Below are 19986 nucleotides of genomic sequence, written 5' to 3' on the forward strand. Positions count from 1 at the left end.
TTGAGCATTTACGTGTGAACGATTTTTTTTACTGAAAGGATAAGACGGTCGATGATGTCATCACTCACTACAATGCGTATCAAAAAAAGTTTACACTTTGAAAAAGCCCAGGGAATAAAAATGTATACAACATGTGGGTAATATTTTCACATATAATATTGGATTTGGGTCTCATCTATCCAATGGAAGAAAAAGTTTTGACAGAATGTTACACTTGAGTGAGTACTGTCCATTTTTGTAAAGCTCGCAGAAATGTCTTTCCGCAGAAATGCTCGTTTTCACACTGTGTCAAGGGGAAAGGGCGAAATCAAACTTACCCTTCGAAACATTTCTCATACATTTCCCTTGCACTTTTAGTCAGCTGAAATAAAACGGATACATTCAAGCATTCTGTAACAAGTTTGCCACCCAAATTGAAATTTCAACACTTAGTAAACTCATCCTTTACCCTTTTTGTGCCAGCTGGATATCAGGACATAACTGTATCTGAACAAAAGTTTATATCAGACATCTCCAGCAATTTTTCACTAAGTTTTTATCATTTAAAGTAGGTTTACATTTCATTTTTCATTTTTATACTTGTATCTCCACACTTTTCCCTAACTTGACAATGATAAACAAAATTAAAATCAGGCCCAAGCCATTTCATGTAAATCACAGCTCAGTGTAAAGCAAATATCGTCACGATGGCCTCGGTGTGTGGGGAGTAGGGTGGGGCGCAATGCACTTTTCAAAGTGTTTTGGGCAAGGAAACAAGTTTAAAAAGGTAAGAGATATCTTCAAATAAATTTTACTAGCTAAATGCCACGTGTTCTTCATGATTAAGGTCTACATTTATTCGCATAACTATTTCAAAGTTCTGCTCAAATCATTTTCACTAACTTTTTATAAGTAAGTGGTGCTCACTCAAGCGGAAATATTTTTCGACAATTATATCGCCATTTACTTACTTCCAGGATACTGCCCAACTCCCCTAAAAGGGGTCAAACGGGCAGGGTTAGGGTGCGCTGATGGTCGTTACGCGGAGGTGAGAGGCGATGCTTAGTATTAATTTTGGGTTAGGTACTTCTGGATTGTTACTTTGAATTTGTCTTTGTCGAGAATTGATTGAGTTTGGCAAGTTGTTCCAGTCAACAACAGAACGTGGTATAAAAGAAAACTTATAGCAGTTTTTGTTAGTTGCAATCGGAATAAAGCTATTTGTGGTTGAGGTATTACGCAGGTTCCTTTGGGCCGGGCGCAGGGTGGATCACAGCGGCACGGCGAGCTGGCCCGACAATGCCTGCTGGAAGATTGACATTCGGTTTGCTTTCCGTCTCTGTTGAAGAGACTCTATTTTGAGTGTCTTCTTCATATCAGTTACACTACATTTTCTTTCATACTTTCCGGTGATAAAACGAACTGCCCTATTCTGGATTTGCTCTAATTTATTGATGAGTGTTTGAGTATGCGGATCCCATACTGATGAACAATAGTCAAGTATTGGTCTGACCATTGTCTTATACGACATTTCCTTGACATGTGATGGACAAGAATGCAAGTTCCTTCTCAGGAAACCAAGTATTCTGTTTGCCTTGGAACAGACTCTGTCTACATGAAAAATTCCATGAAAGATCATTACTTATATCTAAACCCAGGTATTTATGGGTTTTGGTTTCTTCCAGTACGGTGTTATTCAAGGTGTAATTATACTTCAGGGGGTTCTAGCATGAGAGATATTCGCATGACATAGCATTTTTGAGCATTAAAGTCCATCTACCATTTGTTCTGCCAAGATGTTAGTTTATCAAGGGCAGCTCTGTAACCTCTCGGAATCTTTTGGGCAGGTTACTGTTTTGTATAATATGCAATCATCTGTGAACAGACGACAGCGAGATTCTAAGGCTTCAGGGAGGTCGTTGGTATAAAGCAGAAAGTCTAACGGGCCTGATACTATACCCTGTGGCACACTAGAATCTACCCTGACCCATTCAGAATGTTCACCCTCTACTACTACACGTTGTTTACGTTTGGTGAGAAATTCTTCAATCCATTTGTGAGTCTTACCTCTTATACCAAAACGCCAGAGTTTAAGCAATAATCGATAATAATGATTTGCTGAAATGGAGCTGTACCAATGTTAAAATGTGGAAAAATCTTCATGATATTACAAATGTATAATTTTACAGGATTTTTTCTAAGTGTAAACCTTTTTTTGATACGCACTGTATAAGTTATTTTTTGAATTATAAGATTTCATTTTTTACAGATTTGACAATAAGGACCAACTTGACTGAAACGTTTAGTCTTAATCAATGCTAAATCCACATGTTCAGAGAGGAATTAATCGCTGTTTCACTTAACAATGATTTTGATGAAATTTTCAGTGTTTTGCTTGTTGGAATCTTCTCTTTTTATTCAAATCAACTTTTTGTTGGGATGGACTTGTCTTATTATCTTCGAGAAGTCACCCACCCAATGTTTGCAAAGTGATAACGCCCTCTACGTACAATTGTTTTTAAAATATTGGCAGACCGTACCGTTAAGGCCGGCCGAAGATGACTGGGTCAAACTAGGAATGGATGGAAACTTTGTCTTTGCAAATTAACTCTCAAATTCTGAAACTGAATTAGACCTGACATCATGTAATTCATCTTTATTATATCAATCTGTTTGAAGGCAGGAGTAATTCCCTTTCGAAATTCGTCTTCCTATCTTAAAATGGCTGTATCGGAGCAATTTATTTTCCTTGTTCTCGGCTTCATCGTGTCGCCTTTCTTGTTCGTGCTGGCTGTCATTATCGTCCCCGCCTGCTTCGGCGTATCTCTCGGCATCAGGAGACTCTACATTAAAATTCTGCTGAAAATATTCGAGGTTCGTATCGGCTTATTTAAAAAAAATATGTTCATACCGTATTCATGATTTGATTATGTAGCTTTAGCTTAATTCCCCCTCTTCATGAATAGGATCAGATTTACAAATGGTACTAGGCCTAGGCATAGTCATAGACCAAAACTAAAGCTTCGGTCTCTGTTATCATGTAGGTATGTGACAAAAAAAATGAAAATCCTCAAATCTCAATGAATTTGGTATCATTTGAAAGCCCTTAAAAAGACCTTTCAAATGAAACCAAGAACTCAAATTTTCATCAAGAAATTATAAAGTTATTCCAGTTTAAGTCGCGCATATTTATCCAAATTTGTGGTCATTGTCTTAATGTAAAGTCAATGGAGTGCATAACCGATTTTTGTGACCATTTTGGACCCAAGTCTTCAACGGGCTCTAACTTCTTTGTTTTTGAGCCCTTTGAAGTAATTTAGGTATCAATGGAAAGGTGAAAGAAAACTCAATTGATGTGTAACCATTTCACTTGGTAATTTTTCTTCTTATTATGTGTAAAATAATTTCTTTTAATTAATTCTAATTAATTATGCAAATTACAATTACTCGCCTCTTTTTTTTGCCAAATGAAGGTGATAATGAGAGATAATTTGTATATAATTTAGTTGGCATCAAAACAGCATCATGTAGATAGCTTCCTAAATGAATTTGTTTAAAGTATTGTTTTTGTAATTTCTAATGTATTTCTTTGTTTTTCTGATATAAATTACAATTAGCTCTTTTTCAACTTTAGTATTGTGTACATGTATGTATGGGGTCTTTTTTTTACAAATGAAAAATATCATTCCTTTTGTACATGTACTTTGTATGGTATAAAAATACAAGTGTGCTTTTCTGATGTATTTGATTGTTTCACCAATTCTTTATGTATTTTATTGTTTCAACAATTTGTTTATAGATGGATAATGTAGCTTTCATTTTGGAGACCGTGGGCATTCGATTACAATATTTTTTAGGAAGGATGAGCAGCAGAGTCTGAGGGTGTAAAGATGTACATGTAGCATTGCATGTAATTCAAGTATCAAGAAGGAAACATAAAAATTAAGCTTTAATATATAATTTCTTAGATATGTATGATTACAACAAAGGCCATGTTCGAGCACTCCTTTTTTAATGAAAAATAAGTTCTTATTCTAGAGTGAAATCACTGCACATAAATAAAGCTCTGAACAGCAACAAAAACAGGCATCAAAGCTCCAACACTCAAAACAAGAGAACAAAAGTGACACAAAAACTTATACAAATCCCATCCCCATTTCAACTTATGAACACAACCCCCCCCCCTTGCACCCTTCTTGACAAAAAAATAATTATAATGAAATAGAAAAAAAAATGAATAACATAGAAAAAAAATAGACAATAGAGCCATGTGGAAGTGAAATATTTCCTCTGAGCGTGAAAAATTAAACAACAAATTTTTTGCATTTTAATCATGGGCGGAAATTGGCCCCAAAGGTAGGGGGACGCTGGCAACGGCGGCGAAAGCCAACAATTTTAGGGGGGACCACCAAATTATTTTGATAATCAAAAAAATACACCAAAGGTTATCAACCAAAAATTATAGGGGGACGCAGAAAACTAAATTTGACAAGCAAAAAAAAAAGAAAAGAAAAAAAGGTTATCAAAAAAAAATTGAGGTGGGGGGGATCGTCCCCCACCTCAAATTAAGGGCAGGGGGGGTACACTTCCCCCAGCTTTCGCCGCCTATGGATGCTGGCAACTCTGACAAGTTAAAAAAAAAAGTTTATCCCCAAACTGTTGTAAGGTCATTTTAACCCCAAAAAGTTTGACCAAAAAAGAAGGAAAAAAAATGTATTATTGTTACATGTCCCCCTATTATTTTGGGTAGGGGGACTTGTCCCCCTGGGATTTCCACCCATGAATTTAATTTTAGAAAAGTCAACATTGATATTCCACTGTCAAAAGCAAATCCAGTTTCCAAATGAAACGATAATCAACCACCTAGACTCTTGTCTTGAGTCACATAACCTTGGGATGATAAAATCTTTCTGTGACAAATGTATGTATTAAAATCAATATCAGAATAATTATCTACGGTATAATGACAGAGATTTCCCAAAAAAGGCACAACATAATCATCAAGTAAGCAATTTACAATTTAGTTCAATCCAGCATGAACGACTCACTATCGACCGCTCCCATCACCCTGCCAACCGCATGCGCATCGGGCAGCTCGACTGCCGAGAGACCGGCTGTGACAAGGGTAGCATCGCCCTGCCAACCGCAGGCGCATCGGGCAGCTCGACTGCCGAGAGACCGGCTGTGACAAGGGTAGCTGGCATCTCTTATATCTGGACTGCGCAACGTCAGAATCGCGTAAGTTTGGATTTTTTGATAATTCAAATATATTTCCAGTCAAATTGTATACCTAATCGGATTCTTGTTTTACTTACCATAAAAAAATTTCGAACATTTACGCGTCCAAAAATTTGATGAACTTTCAAGCTCCGATATCCACACTTTACAGGCGAGTATCCACATTGAAACTTATATGTACAGAAAGAGCACATCTTCAGCCGTCTGTTAAAAGGCACGAGATTGCACCTACTATGTGCGCATGCGCATTAAACCCCATTTTCAATGAGCTGCCCAGACAGAGGCGATGCCACTCGCAGCAAAACCCGTGCAAAAACCGTGCCATCAAAACCAGCGCTCGCGATGCCCCGTATTCGCACATAGCTATATCATGGTTATGTTGGTTGTTCAGCTGAACTTCGTTGGCTTCACTCACCAAATACATAGACCGGCGAAGTTAAAGTCGTCTGTACGGGGGCTCAATGGCCACGGCTAATTTCTTGTTTTTTCCTCAATACCGTGATATTTTACACAAACAGTGCAATCATATATGCACCTTTAGTTTAATGTTTAAGTAATGACAGTTTCTTACCCTAAATTCCCGCTTTGAAACTGGCATTCTAGAAGTTGACACTTGCGACTCGGAGAGTGGGCAGCCATCTTGGTAATGAATTATTCATGAAAAAGTGGCCGGCGAAAGTTAGACTCCGCCCCATGACCTTTATGTCACACATATACAGTGCCCGGATGTTTGAAGTTTTATCAGCTTGGCGAGCGCGAGCAAACGTTGAAGAGGAAAAGGAATAGAATACAATGTATTAATATTCATAAGCCTGACGTAAAAGAGATGATCTGATTGGCCAACGGTTTCGATAAGCAGTTGACCCGGAAGTTCTTCCCACCTCATATGTTTGTGTACATTATCGACTTTGGAGGAACGAGTGAATTGGGAGCTACACGACAGCCGAGGAAAGTCACTGTTTTTGTTCCTTTTGAATTGAAGTTTTACCACTTTAATGCCAATTAATGCCTAGAGGAAGTAACAAGCTGCATTTTGGTAAGCTTCTTTTTATATATAGTTATGTATTAAAGACAAAAATCGATGAGCCCCGCCGGGGGGATTTTGCGTTGTACCTCCCCTGATGGCGGGGACACGCTAGCGAGCCGTCTGTGGACGAGGAGAAATTAAAAAATGTTAAAAAACTCCTCGAAACAGACGGCTGCCAGCTGTCTATACTAGGCATAGCCATAGGCCTAGTCAGATTTAGGAGGATCCAACATGTCCAAAGACAAGTTTGCGTCTTCAGCCCGGCCCCGGTATTTTAGCACAAATAGCGGTCAATTTAAAGGTCAAGTCCACCTTACAAAAATGTTGATTAGAATCAATAGAGAAAAATCAGACAAGCACAATGCTGAAAATTTCATCAAAATCGGATGTAAAATAAGTAAGTTATGAGTATGACATTTCAAAGTTTTGCTTATTTTTAATTTTACCAAAAATGGTAGTTATATGAACGAGCCAGTTACATAGAAATGAGAGAGTCAATGATGTCGCTTACTATTTCTTTTGTTTTTTATTGTTTGAATTATGCAATATTTCAATTTTTACGGATTTGACGATTAGGACTTCCTTGCCTGAAGCAGAAAATGTTAACCCTTTGCATGCGACGGGCTTCCACAGAAGCCCAGCTAATCGTTCACTAAGCTACGACGGGCTTCTACAGAAGCCAAGATATTTTTGGTTTAATTCAATGAAATTTTTCAGCTTTTTCGTAATTGTTATGTGCTAAAATCTCATTCACTATTTCCTTTATAAACCTATTTCGATAACAGATTGAAAAAAATATACAGCTACGTGGGGAAAAATCCCCAAAATAGGAAATCATTTCAACTTTACCCGATTTTTTTGTTGGAGTCTGACGGGGAAGATGAATTCTGTGACGAGCACGTATGCGCACACACAAGACCTGATCACGTGATTTGCTCTGATCACGTGATTTGATCCATATGGTTGTTCTTATGGTATTTACGCTAAAAGGCCTGGTCACACCGCCCGCGCGTTGTTGGAGCGATCGTGGAGCAGTAGGGAGAGGGTCGAATTTTGCTCACAAAATTGGGGAAAAATCCAAAACAAAAATCTGAAAAAAAATAAATAAATCGAAATCGAAAATGGTGAACGATAACGAGCGGTGATGATTTTTTTCTCTCCGCTCCACGACCGCTCCAACAACGCTCGGGCGGCGTGACCAAGCCTTTACATCTATTCTGCAAGATCGTCACATAATAAGCTACGCGTTTATTTACCATTTTCGTCATATTTGTTTAATCGAGAAGATATCACTCTAGATAGAATGATATCTCCTTGGTTTCATCGATCGATTGTATTTTCAGAAAAACAAAAAGCTTGTAATGTCTTAGTACTTTGAGCTGAACTCAGTGCACTTTTGAACTTTTTCCCTCCCATCATCCCTCTTCTGATTATTTTTGTCTACTGTTCTGAAAAAACAGAAAAGAAAGCAGTTTAGTACACCATTCTTCTTCTGCTCTTTTCAAAAGGGAAATGTCCATGTAGTTCATGATATCGGCACTACCCGAACAAAAGAATGTCTGGCCGTTCATCCTCTGTTCTTTTTATTTTTTTGCCTTTTGTTTTTCTGGCGAACAGCGTAGCAGAAAAGGGTCCATATAAAAAAAAATACAGGTTGACCTTATATTTTTATTTCGGCAAGCGTACTATTGGGGCGCTTACCCTGGTGAGCCTGCATGTTTTGTCAATAGGTGGCAGGGGCCGCTGAGCATTTTTGATAATGGAGGGGTTGAGCTGAATGTGGGAGTGATTCAGCTCCTAAAAATCACAAATTTATGGACTTCGCGTTTTTACGTTTGCTGAATGGAGGGGGTGGACTGACGCCTCCTACCGACTCCAACGCATCTGTATTTTATTGAACGATTAAAAAGATACAGAAAAAACGGGATACAAATTTTTCTTGGTTTATTTATTACTTTTGTTTTTGGTTGTGAAAAAAATCCAGAACGGTTAAAAAATGAATAAAAAGAAAGAACAAAATAAAGCCTTTTAATTTAGAAGATGCTATTTGCCTATTTCAATAGATATAATAATCTAATTTCTCTCATGGTGACGAACATGGTTATTTTGGAGGGAAAAAAGAGATGAAAGATGAAAGAGAGAAAAATGAAACGTATGTGACAGGGAGAGCATTGGAAGGTATGATTTCAGATCCACTATTTGAATCACATTTACCCCCTTCGCTCTTTGAAATTGCAACAGGAAAACAAATCGACTACTAGTATGCAATCTTCAGGAACAAGATTATTTTTTATTACAAACTATAATTCATGAAAATAAGAAACCAAAGGCGATTTTTAGTGAAACATTGAGGCCACCGTCTTGAAGCCCAGAAGCCAAAAATCTCAAGGTAGTTTCGAACTTTCGTTGTGCAGCATCGTCATCGTACTTGCAAGGGAATATTCACCCCTTTTATTCATTCTGGAAAATGAAGGTATTTGGTATACTGTGATTTCACCCAAAACGGATTATCGTCGTAATTATACACTTTGCAAATGATTATTTACAAGGGGGTAAAGAGACCATTCATGAGTAGAGTGACAATAGGCAATGAAAAAAAAAAGCACCAGAGCAGACAACAAAGCGGTATCGATCGAACCCGACTTGTCCGCGCGTGCTGATTGCCTGTACGCATTTTTGTACACAGTGCCTATTGACTTGGGAAAAAGCAAAGATTTGACAAAATAATACGACTTTTTCCTCGTAAATTTCTTATCTATTCTGTTGATTTGAGAAGCGAGACCTTTCATTCTAGAAAGAAAAATGTCTGATCTTTCATCTTTACATTTACTAAAAATCCTGAAAATACTTCAGTTTGGCGCAATTAGGAAAACACCGCCACAGATCCAAATACCAGCAATGTACAAAAACGGCTCCGCCGCAGGGAGAGGTATCCGGTTACGTGGGCCCGCACGCAAAGGGTTAAAATAATGGAATTCCACATGTTCAGGGAGGAATGAAACTTCATTTCACACGATAATGACAAGAAAAGGAGTCTACAAAAGAAATAGTGAGTGAGTGATGTCATTATTTCATCATTGCATACTGACCGAGATGTTCATATAACTGTTTTGTGAAATGAACTGAAACTTTAAAATGCCATAACTTATTTTACATCCGATTTTAGATGAAATTTTCAGTGTTATGCTTGTTGAATTTTTCTCTTTTTATTCAAATCAAGTTTTTGTTGGGGTGGACTTGAATAGCATTTTGGTATTCTGAAAAGCCACTTAAAGGACAAGTCCACCCCAACACAAACTTGATTTGAATAAAAAGGAAAAATTCAACAAGCATAACACTGAAAATTTCATCAAAATCGGATGTAAAATAAGAAAGTTAGGACATCTTAAAGTTTCGCTTCATTTCACAAAACAGTTACATGCACATATCGGTCGGTATGCAAATGAGGGAACTGATGACATCACTCACTCACTTTCTTTTGCATTTTATTATATAAAATATGAAATATTTTGATTTTTCTCGGCATTGTCATGTGAAATAGAGTTTCATCCCACCCTGAACATGTGGAATTTCATTATTTTAACATTTTGTGCTTCAGGCAAGGAGGGCCTGATTGTCAAATTCGTAAAAAATGAAATATATTATAATTCAAACAATAAAAAAATAAAAGAAGTAGTGAGTGACATCATCGACTCTTTCATTTGGATGTAACTGGCTCTTTCATATAACTATTTTGTTAAAAATAAGCGAAACTTTGAATTGTCATAAATTTCTTAGTTTAAAGCCGATTTTGATGAAATTTTCAGCATTATGCTCATCTGATTTTTCTCTGTTGATTCAAATCAACATTTCTCTGAGGTGGACCTGACCTTTAAGACAGTGTCCCTTTCCTATGACAGTGAAAAGACTAATTGATTTTACAAGACTTGTAACATGTATTCTGAAAAGTCTCGTCGTAGGTCTTAATTTTTTTGCGCTCAAATTAGCTTACTTTTCAACGGGGAAAGATAATGCCAATGGCGATAAAAGGTCCATTAATGATTAAGTCTCATCATCTCTTGCTAATTGTGGCTTTCATTTCTGGTCAGTATTCTGAAAACTCAATTAACATTTTGCCTTTTGGTATTCTAAAAGTCACTTTAAGAAGTTAATGACCCTTTCCTTATTTGGCAGGGGTGCGTTGTGTGCACTTCAGGGTTGGAAATTTTTTTAATTATTTTTTTAATAAAAAAAATCAGATTTAATCAATTTAAATCAGATTTTAAAATCTATTTCTATTTCTATTCTATTCTATTTCATAATTAAATCCAATCAAAATAGAATTTATATAGAAAGTAAGTCATAACAAAGATGCTGTTTCTGCATCCTCTCATGTAGGGTATTTAGCTCCTACTGACTGGTTTGGTCCAAGTTGAGGAAAGTATTAAACTGCCTTGGTACAGCTAATACTGCAAATTAGTGTTCTATTCAAACATGAAATGAGGATCAGTTTCTTTGAAAGAATTCCATGACTCAGAAACTCAAAATCTCGAAAGAGAAACATAATTGATTTCCAAGCCAAGGACTGAAAATCATTTGTTTAATAAAGAAAGTTACTTCTTTTGTTTGTTTAATCCTCCCTTGGTATTTGAGCCATGATTGGAGCTTTTTGTCTCACCTGCGAAGCAGAGTGAGACTATAGGCGCCACTTTTCCGACGGCGGCGGCGTCAACATCAAATCTTAACCTGAGGTTAAGTTTTTGAAATGACATCATAACTTAGAAAGTATATGGACCTAGTTAATAAAACTTGGCCATAAGGTTAATCAAGTATTACTGAACATCCTATTAGAGTTTCATGTCACATGACCAAGGTCAAAGGTCATTTGGGGTCAATGAACTTAGACCATGTTGGAGGAATCAACATCGAAATCTTAACCTGAGGTTAAGTTTTTGAAATGTCATCATAACTTAGAAAATATATGGACCTAGTTCATGAAACTTGGACATAAGGTTAATCAAGTATCACTGAACATCCTACATGAGTTTCACGTCACATGATCAAGGTCAAAGGTCATGTAAGGTCAATGAACTTTTGCCATGTTGGGGTTTTTTGTTGAATAACCATCATATCTCTGTAAGTTTATTGGTCTAGTTCATAAAAAGTGGACATAGAGTAACCATGTACATGTATCACTGAACATCTTGTGCGAGTTAGAGTAGTATTCAAAGTCAGCACTGCTGCTATATTGAACTGCGTGATGCAGGTTAGACGGCCAGAGGCATTCCACTTGTTTATTGTTTAAAGCATTGATTTGCAAAGCTGTGACTTATTGGGAAAGAAGTTGAAAGTTTATTTGAATTACATGAATTTCTTTTAGCCCATGAAACCTGGAGTTGTACATTATGCATGTGTAAAAATAGAAGTGATTTAAAATCAATGATTTAAAAAAAAATTATAGTGAAACTGGAGTAGGGGGCTAAGTGTGAACTAGACCAAAAGCTACGGTCTCTGTTATTGTTGGTTGTTCCGCTGAACTCTGTTGGTTCCACTCACCAAAATAGAGAGACTGGAGTTTAAACTCGATCTGTACAGGGACCCAATGGCCAAATGTTTATGTATTAAGTTCGGATAAAACAGGGAATTGAAGTTGCGCGATAGCCGAAGTAAATCGCTGTTTTCCCTTCTAAGTTTATTTTCCCCTGTTTTGGTGCATTTCAGGCCAAAACGGAATAATAATCTCTATTTTGGTACATTTCTTTTTGTATAATTTTATGAAATAAAGACAAAAATAGATGAACCCCGTCGGGAGGATTTTGCATTGTCACCCCCCCCCATGGTGGCTGCACGATAGCGAGCCGTCTGTGTATGAGGAGGAAAAAAAATTTAGTTAAAAAAGAACCATTTGAAACAGACGGCTGCCAGAAGTCTATTAAAGTGTTAACCAGCTATAAAGGATTTATTCATGTTTAATGATGTAACGTTGATAAAATCATTCTATTTTTAGTAAAAAATAAAATAAATCTGCCACAAATAAAAATATTGTCAATCATTTGTACATGTTTGAATGGTAGTGATTTAAATCAATAATTCTTTTTTAATCAAAGTGAAAGTGGAGTAGGGAGCTAAGTGTAACAGCTAAATGAAGGATTTATTCATGTTTTGATGATATAACATTGATAAAACCTTTCTATTTTTAGTAAAAAATGAAATAAAACTGCCACAAATAAAAGTATTGTCAATTACTTGTACATGTTTCAATGAAAGTGATTCAAATCAATGAGTAAAAAAACCAAACAGAGTGTCCAGAGTAGGGGCCTAAGTGTTAAACCGTTTATGGGCTACATTGTACAAGATCAACCTGATTTTGGGCAAGTCCAAGAATTTTCGCGTGTTACATTTGGGACATTTCAGAGGCTTTAATGACCTGAAAAATAGTGTTAATTGACTTTGATTAGATTGAATACCCTCATGATGGTAGACATCTCGAAGAAGAATAATCATGCAAAAAATGGAGACATATGACCTTGAGCTTTTTGAGAGAAAAGATGGGCCTTTCCGTATTGGACGCAGAAAAGAGACAATTTTTAAAACATTTTTTTCGAGTTGAGAATTCTCTGAAAGTATTTAATATGACAACTTGTAACTTAGTGTGGTAGAAGTCACAATACTCTTGAATATCTAAGGCAAGTTTCATGTCATAAGCCAAATCCCTAGTATAATTACAGACTCTAATTAAACAAATTAATGACATGTTACGTATGGGACAATTACGTATGGGACATTTTGTCCCCATAGAGAACGTACACAATTTTCCCCATAATTAAAAAAATTGAAATAATTAAAAATATGAAAATAAAAAAGAGTTTCTGTCAAAATGTTCTATTGAGACATATTTGATATCACTGAAAAGGAAATTAGCCAGTTCAGCATTTTTTTTTTCATGGTTTCATGAATTTCTTATGTATTTCTATTGTTTTTGTTTTTTTTCATATTTTTCCATTTTCACAATTTTTTCGCTTCAATTGTTTTCATTAATCAGTGTTCATAACAAATCAGTCTTTAAAAACTAGAGTAAAGGTAAATAATCACTTTTTAGAGCACTCTTGAAATTTGTTTTTCTCCATTCACTTTGTACACAATCTCCTCATTGACATTGTGTGTAAATGTCCCATACGTGACATGTTGTCCCATACGTAACAATTTTTTAATTACCTTTTGATTGAAAAGTAAACTCCATTTTTGAAACTTTTTTTGGTGTAACATTTTCATACTTTATAAATTAGAATTTCTGAGAGATGCAACAATACAAGTATTCTATTATGAGAAATAACTTAAAAAAACATCCTCAAAATGTTACGTATGGGACATTCCTTCCTTGGACAAGACCTAATTTGCATAATTAATTTGATGACACCATTTTTTTCCCCAAAAAGTAATAAGATGTTAGGGGTCCATGTCCCACCCACCTATGACTAAATCTCACAAGTTATGTTTTTATTTTCTCTGACTTTTTATTATTGTCCCATACGTAATGCCCATTTTACCAATTATGCAAATTAGGTGCCCTAAATTAGCATTGATATACCAAATTTTCCTTAATGAAATTTTAAAATTCAACATTTGGGCTTTCTTACCCCACCTAAGATAACTTCTTGAATAAAAGATGAAATTTTGCCTTCTAGGGTGACCTTTTCTTGGACTTGCCTTTTTATTGACATGATTTAATTTGTTTTTAGTATTTTATGTGTTTTGATGATATAAAATTGATAAAATCTTTCTACTTTGAGTAAAAAAAATGGAACTGTCACTCATTTGTACACATTTCAATGGAAGTGATATACATGTAAATCAATGATTTAAAAAAAAAATCGTAGTGATTTAAATCATGATAAAATCAACATGATTTAAATCAGCCAACCCTGGTGAATAATTATTTTATTGTCATTTTCAAAGTCAGCGCTGCTGCCTTATTGAATTGCGTAATGCAGGCGAGACTGCCAGAGGCGTTCCACTTGTTAATATAGATATACATAGAGGCCTACATGTATCTACACTAACAGTTGAAATTCTTTAACTCTCTATAAAATATAAAAGCACAGAGCAATAGATTTGGTCCGCTGAACCTACAGAACATACATTCTCCGTCTTTATAGTGTAATACAGTAATAGCGAGTAAAAGACTTGTGATCGGTAGTGTAGTGTGTACATCTACTTACATATGTAGTAGATCTACATATATACATGTATAGGACTGAAAAGCCTTGATCACTTTCTTTTAATAGCATTATTAAAATGAAGGGGGGGGGGGGCTCAAACAGTCAAGGCCCCTGATACATGTAATTCACTGAAATAATGTCTTTAAAGGTGAAGTTCACCCTGACAAAAAGTTTATTGTAAAAAAGCAGAAAAAATGATAGAAAATACTGCCAAAGGTTTGAGAAAAATTCATCAAATAATTAAAAAGTTATTAGAATTTCAATTACTAGTATTTGATTTGTGACGTCATATGCGAGCAGCATTACTACATGTACATAGCGAATGGTAAAAAATCAATGAAATGTCATTTTCTCAGAAAATTGAAAATGGTTTTCACTGTAACTTTTGTATATCAATAGACAAATCGTTTCACACCCGATCATGAAAAGAAAACAAAATTAAGTCATCAGGAACCATACAAAATTTGAAATTCATACATTTTATAACACATGTGGCAGCTGCTCCTTTTTATGACATCACAAATCCAAAATTTTGAACTCTAATAACTTTCTTACTCTTTAACGAATTTTCCTCAAACCTTCACCAATATTTTTTGCTATTTTTTCTGCTATTTTTACAACAAATTTTTCTTCAGGGTGAACTTCCCCTTTACAGTTCCATATACATGTACATGTATAAAGAGTACAGTATATTCTGAAAAGTTACAAGTACATTGTAGTCCAAGCCCTGTCTGCCAATCGTACATGTACACTCCCAGAAAATAATTTCTTTACCATGATTTATTTCCTTGTGTTTTTAATATTCTGTACATGTTGATCCTCTTTGAATGTAGCTTGCAAAGCAATCAAGCTCCACAATCATGACATCAGTGAGTACCGGTAATCTTTTTTTTTTCATGTTTTTATTTTTATTTATTATGCCTTATGAAGTCAAATGAACTTTCTTTTTTGTTTTACTGTGTAAACCTCTCCCCCAGCTCGTTCTGCTGCTATGTGATTTGTAGCATGTACTGTACATACAGTTAAGATTTATCATACTGTATATGTAGATCTACAGTATAGACATTTCTGTGAAATCTTTGCTTTGAAGTTGCATGATAGTGTGATAAGTAATCTGAATGTATTTGTACATATGTTTAATAGTCGAATTTGTGGAAAAATGTTTTTTTTCAATTGTCTATAAATGCCAATAATCCAATTACCAAAAATTTGGTCTACCATCAGTTCGTCCAGCTGACCACATGGTTTAATTGCCATTTCGTTCATTCACCATTTCGTCTATTAAACAGTTGGTCCAATAGCCATTTAGTCCATTCCATTTGGTTTAATTGGACAAAGTGTTTATTGCCAGGCAAAATGAGTTAAAATAAAAGGGATTTTATTTTTAGACCAACTGGTTATGAGACAAAATGTTCATCATAGATAAACTGGTGATTAGACGAAGTGATGATTGGACCAAATGGCTATTATTAAAACCAATTGGTTGTTTAGACAAAATGTTGATGACAGAATGGCATTAGACTAAATGATGGTGGACGAGTTGGCAGTAGGCTATGTAAAGCAGCTCCATGCAATTACTTAAAAATCAGAAATTGTTCAAAGTTTAAATTATAGTTGGCCATAACAACCCTCGGGGGGGGGGGGGGGGGACTTTCGAAAAAGGGCACGTCCAATTTTACCTTGCTTTCCTGCTCAACGGAATTAAAGATGCGAAGCCAGCTGCAGATCTCGATTTCGCATCTGAAAAACTAAGCAAAAGCAGCACAGCACTCCCAGAACCACGTTTGCGATCGGCGATCGGAAACAACATTTGAAAACGCTGATTTTGTCTCCGCAATGGAAGCATAAACACACCCTGAACAGCACATAAATTTGGAGACCGGGGCTCTGTAAATAGCGACCAATCGCTAAATGAACGGACCAATCAATATCAATGTTACACGCGCATTAGGTTTAAAATACTGGCCAGGGACCAATCAGTGCGGTTCTTCCATATTTGCAATTCATCGCAAACCTTTGTGTTAGAGAGACCAGGGGCCCGTTTCTCAACACCGTCATAAGTCTAACTTCTTGACTAAATCGGAGATAGTGAGCTACTTGTCCGCTAACCGTTTCACGAAGCCCTCTTTACCAAGATCGGGTACAACAACCTCACTAAATATTTATGACACCTCCGAACCTGTCATAACTTCTTTCTTGATGACGTAGTGGCATCACGTGGGTAGACTATGACATGCAAAAGTGCCGAGAAATTTGAAAATTATAATCTTACGTAATCAACCATAGAGGTTGAAATTACATCCCAAGACAAGTGGGATAATGCATTCAATGATCATTGTAATACAAAGTAACCATGAAAACTGTTGGTAAAACGCCACAAAACTATTCATTTTGAAAAAGTAAAATAAGTTAATCAATAAAAATTCTACCACGTCAGGCCATCCATAACTGGACTTGTATTTGTCGTTTTCAGACCCTATTGACATTTGGATAAATTCTAATCTCTAATTTATGCATAGAATTTGTCAAATCGTAAGATCGGTATCAAAGATTTATAAAATAATATGTTAAACTATATTTCGATGATGTTTGGAATCGTAAAACATTGAATAATTATCATAATTTTACAAATAAAACCATTATGGTTTACTTTCGTAAACTATTAAAATTGGATATCCCGGGGGTACCCATCTCAACGTCCACATGTGATTTTTTTAGTCATGAAATAAATTATTCATAATTCAATTTTTCAGCAATTGAATGCCCCAGTCTTCATGGTCTAAGTATGTATGATGCATAATTTACCTGTGCTATTATTTTTAAAAGATGTAATTCCCAATTCATCACAATATTTGCAATTTTGTCATAATTTTTCTTTTTGAAAATTATGCTATTTTGAGACTAAGGCTACGTCTCGTCTGCTCTTTTTACCGATAGTATCGATATCAAGGTATTTTAGTTAGGAAGCCTTTCGTGAAACAGGTTTAGTAAGATTGGAACTAACTCTGTGGTTTGTGGATAAAGATATGACTAACTTGTCCAGGTGTTGAGAAACGGGCCCCAGGTCTCCAAAACTCTGGATTTGGCGAGTACATGGGTGCGTTTATTCGACACTTTTTTACCCTAGAATCATGATTAGAATCATGATTCAAATCACGATTCTGCAGAATCACGATTGCGTTTAGTCGAAATTGAATATAATCATGATTAGAATCACAAACATGAAACACGAAAAAAGGGGCGTTTGGAAAGACGTTTCTGTAGAATCACGAACGAAAAAGGTCGTATGAATGATATCGTGATTTGAATCATGATTCTATGACGTCATTGTGTCGTGCTTCTTCCGGGTTCGACTCAAAGGCGCGCGCTGTGTTTCGTGCAGGTCAATTTTCGTGTAGCAGTATTGCCAGCTTTTAGGAATTATCATTCTGTGTATTGTACCCCCGGGGTTGTACTGTAGCGTCATTTGTATATTTCATTGTTTTCATCCATCATTTCTTCAAGTTCCAAAGGCACAAATTGGACTGACGATGAACTCAGGGCTCTGCTTGTGCTTTGGGCTCAGCCTGAAGCACAAGCATCCCTTACCGGGATTCACAGAAATAAGACGATCCCTTTCAGCGGCGCTTGCGAGGGAGGGATTTCAACGGAGATGTGGCACCGCCTGTCGAGACAAAATTAACAGAATTCGTGCCCGGGATTCGTGCCCAGTACAGGACCATCATAGACAAGAAAAATCGATCGGGAGGTGGGAGGGAGGATGATGACCCCTTCTGGTTCCCGATCAAAAACAATACGAGGTACAATACACGGAATTCTTGAAGTAAAAGATTTATTTTTCGGAAGCCGAGTAAGCGTTGCACTTGCACAAACGATCTCGCGTTAGCTCCGGCAGCAGCAAAAAGCTAGCAGCCGACGTGAAGTTAGAAACATGTGAGAAAATGTTGACCTATACTTCCTGGGTCAAACTGCGCACTGTGATGCGCACTGGATCGGCCCGAATTCAGGGAGAAACAGCGTTAGAAAGATGGTCGTATAAACGCTGATTCTGTCGGATCGTGATTCATGCTGCTGTTTTGAATCATGATTCAAATGGTGATTCAAATCATGATTCTGGGTCGAGGTCGCATAAACGCAGCCCATGTAGCCTACATGTATGAGCTGATTGTCTAGACTCTCAACAGGAGACCATTTCATGAAACAAACTAGTCACTTTATATTTCCCTTTTAATACTATTTGTTACAATCCTTGCATCTGACTGGCTCAGAGCAAACTACATGTAGATAGTGGAAATTACCAACTACTGGTATGTGTTTGTTTCGTGATCAAAAGGACCCTGGTTTTTTTATTAACCACCTACATGTACATGTACAGTACAATGTGCATAATCCTTCCCCACTTTCATGTATCTTGCTGTATTCACTTTTACCTGTAATATATGTAGAGCTAGTTTCTGTCAGATTGTATGTACAACATGTTTGCCTTTAATAGTTTGAATAAGAAAAAAAAATCTAACCTTGGGCATGGAGTGACCTGAAAGCAAAAATATAAGGAGAAAAAAACAGGATGATAAAAAGTTGTAGGAAATCTGATTGCAATATTATGAAAGTAATTGATGTTTTGTACTTGTACATGTAATGTATATGATGTACAGTACATGTTATAGAACCCAAGTGGCTATTGAACAATAAGAGATATTTTGTGATGCAAATAAGAAGATTTCATGAAAAATCACTCAAAACTACCTATATGTACATGCAGTCAATAGTCAATACATTTTTTTTCATTTATGTTCAATCTTTACATTACAAGTTTCGTCCATCTGCCAAGAGTTATTTTTCTTCAAAATTCATTTTAAAAATGTCTACTTGGGAAATATTTCCCAATGTAAGTTGTACATGTAGGCATACAATAAAGTTAAATATTGGTACTACATGTGCATGTACCTACATTGTATACGTGATTGTGAGTTTTGAAAATGTTTTGTTGCTGTTGTTGATATTGAATATTGCTAGCAATTATTTTAAAACTGAAATCATATATAAAAAAAATCACACCACAGATAGAGTGCAATTGAGCCAGCATGCATGTATGGCACAATTGTGGAGGGAAAAAATAGGAGTCTTACATGTGACTATTTTATTTTGGATATTAATGCCAGAATGCCAGTCTCCTGGGCCCCTGTTTCATGAAAACGTAATTTTCAAAACTTGTGCGTTATGCATATGTAGCCATCTCAACTTCATCATCTTGCAACATGTATGAGATTGTATTTGTATTTTTTTTCTTAATTTGTATTATTTTGCATTAAAAAGCAATGAATCTAAACAGTTTTTTGGTTGCTCCTTTTGTATTAAAGAAAAACTTGATTCAATCATTCTCTACTCATAGTTTGGGAAGCAAAGATTGGAAGTTGCAATCAAAACACCAGAACCTCGTGAAGAAGAGAATGAAGAGGACCAAGCAGAAGAAACAAAGCAGACACACCTTACTAAAAATGGTAAGTGGCCCCGTCATACAAAGAGTTACGATTGATCCAATCA

General features: G+C 36.1%; 1 protein-coding gene across 2 annotated transcripts in view; it reads left to right on the plus strand.

The window, feature by feature from the left end:
* The first annotated feature begins 2570 nt into the window (after positions 1–2570).
* The window catches only part of LOC121424872 (glycerol-3-phosphate acyltransferase 4-like), a 42867-nt gene continuing 25451 nt past the window's right edge, over positions 2571–19986 (plus strand). The window contains exons 1-3 of one of the 2 annotated variants that reach the window (XM_041620710.1): positions 2571–2853; positions 15276–15311; positions 19835–19943. In XM_041620710.1, coding sequence (XP_041476644.1) covers positions 2701–2853; positions 15276–15311; positions 19835–19943 — 298 coding nt within the window. In that variant the 5' untranslated portion in view covers positions 2571–2700. The remainder of the gene's footprint in view (positions 2854–15275; positions 15312–19834; positions 19944–19986) is intronic. The other variant, XM_041620711.1, reaches the window with a different exon arrangement.

Source organism: Lytechinus variegatus, chromosome 12 (assembly GCF_018143015.1).
Source record: "Lytechinus variegatus isolate NC3 chromosome 12, Lvar_3.0, whole genome shotgun sequence".
NCBI classification, from domain to species: Eukaryota; Metazoa; Echinodermata; class Echinoidea; order Temnopleuroida; family Toxopneustidae; genus Lytechinus; species Lytechinus variegatus.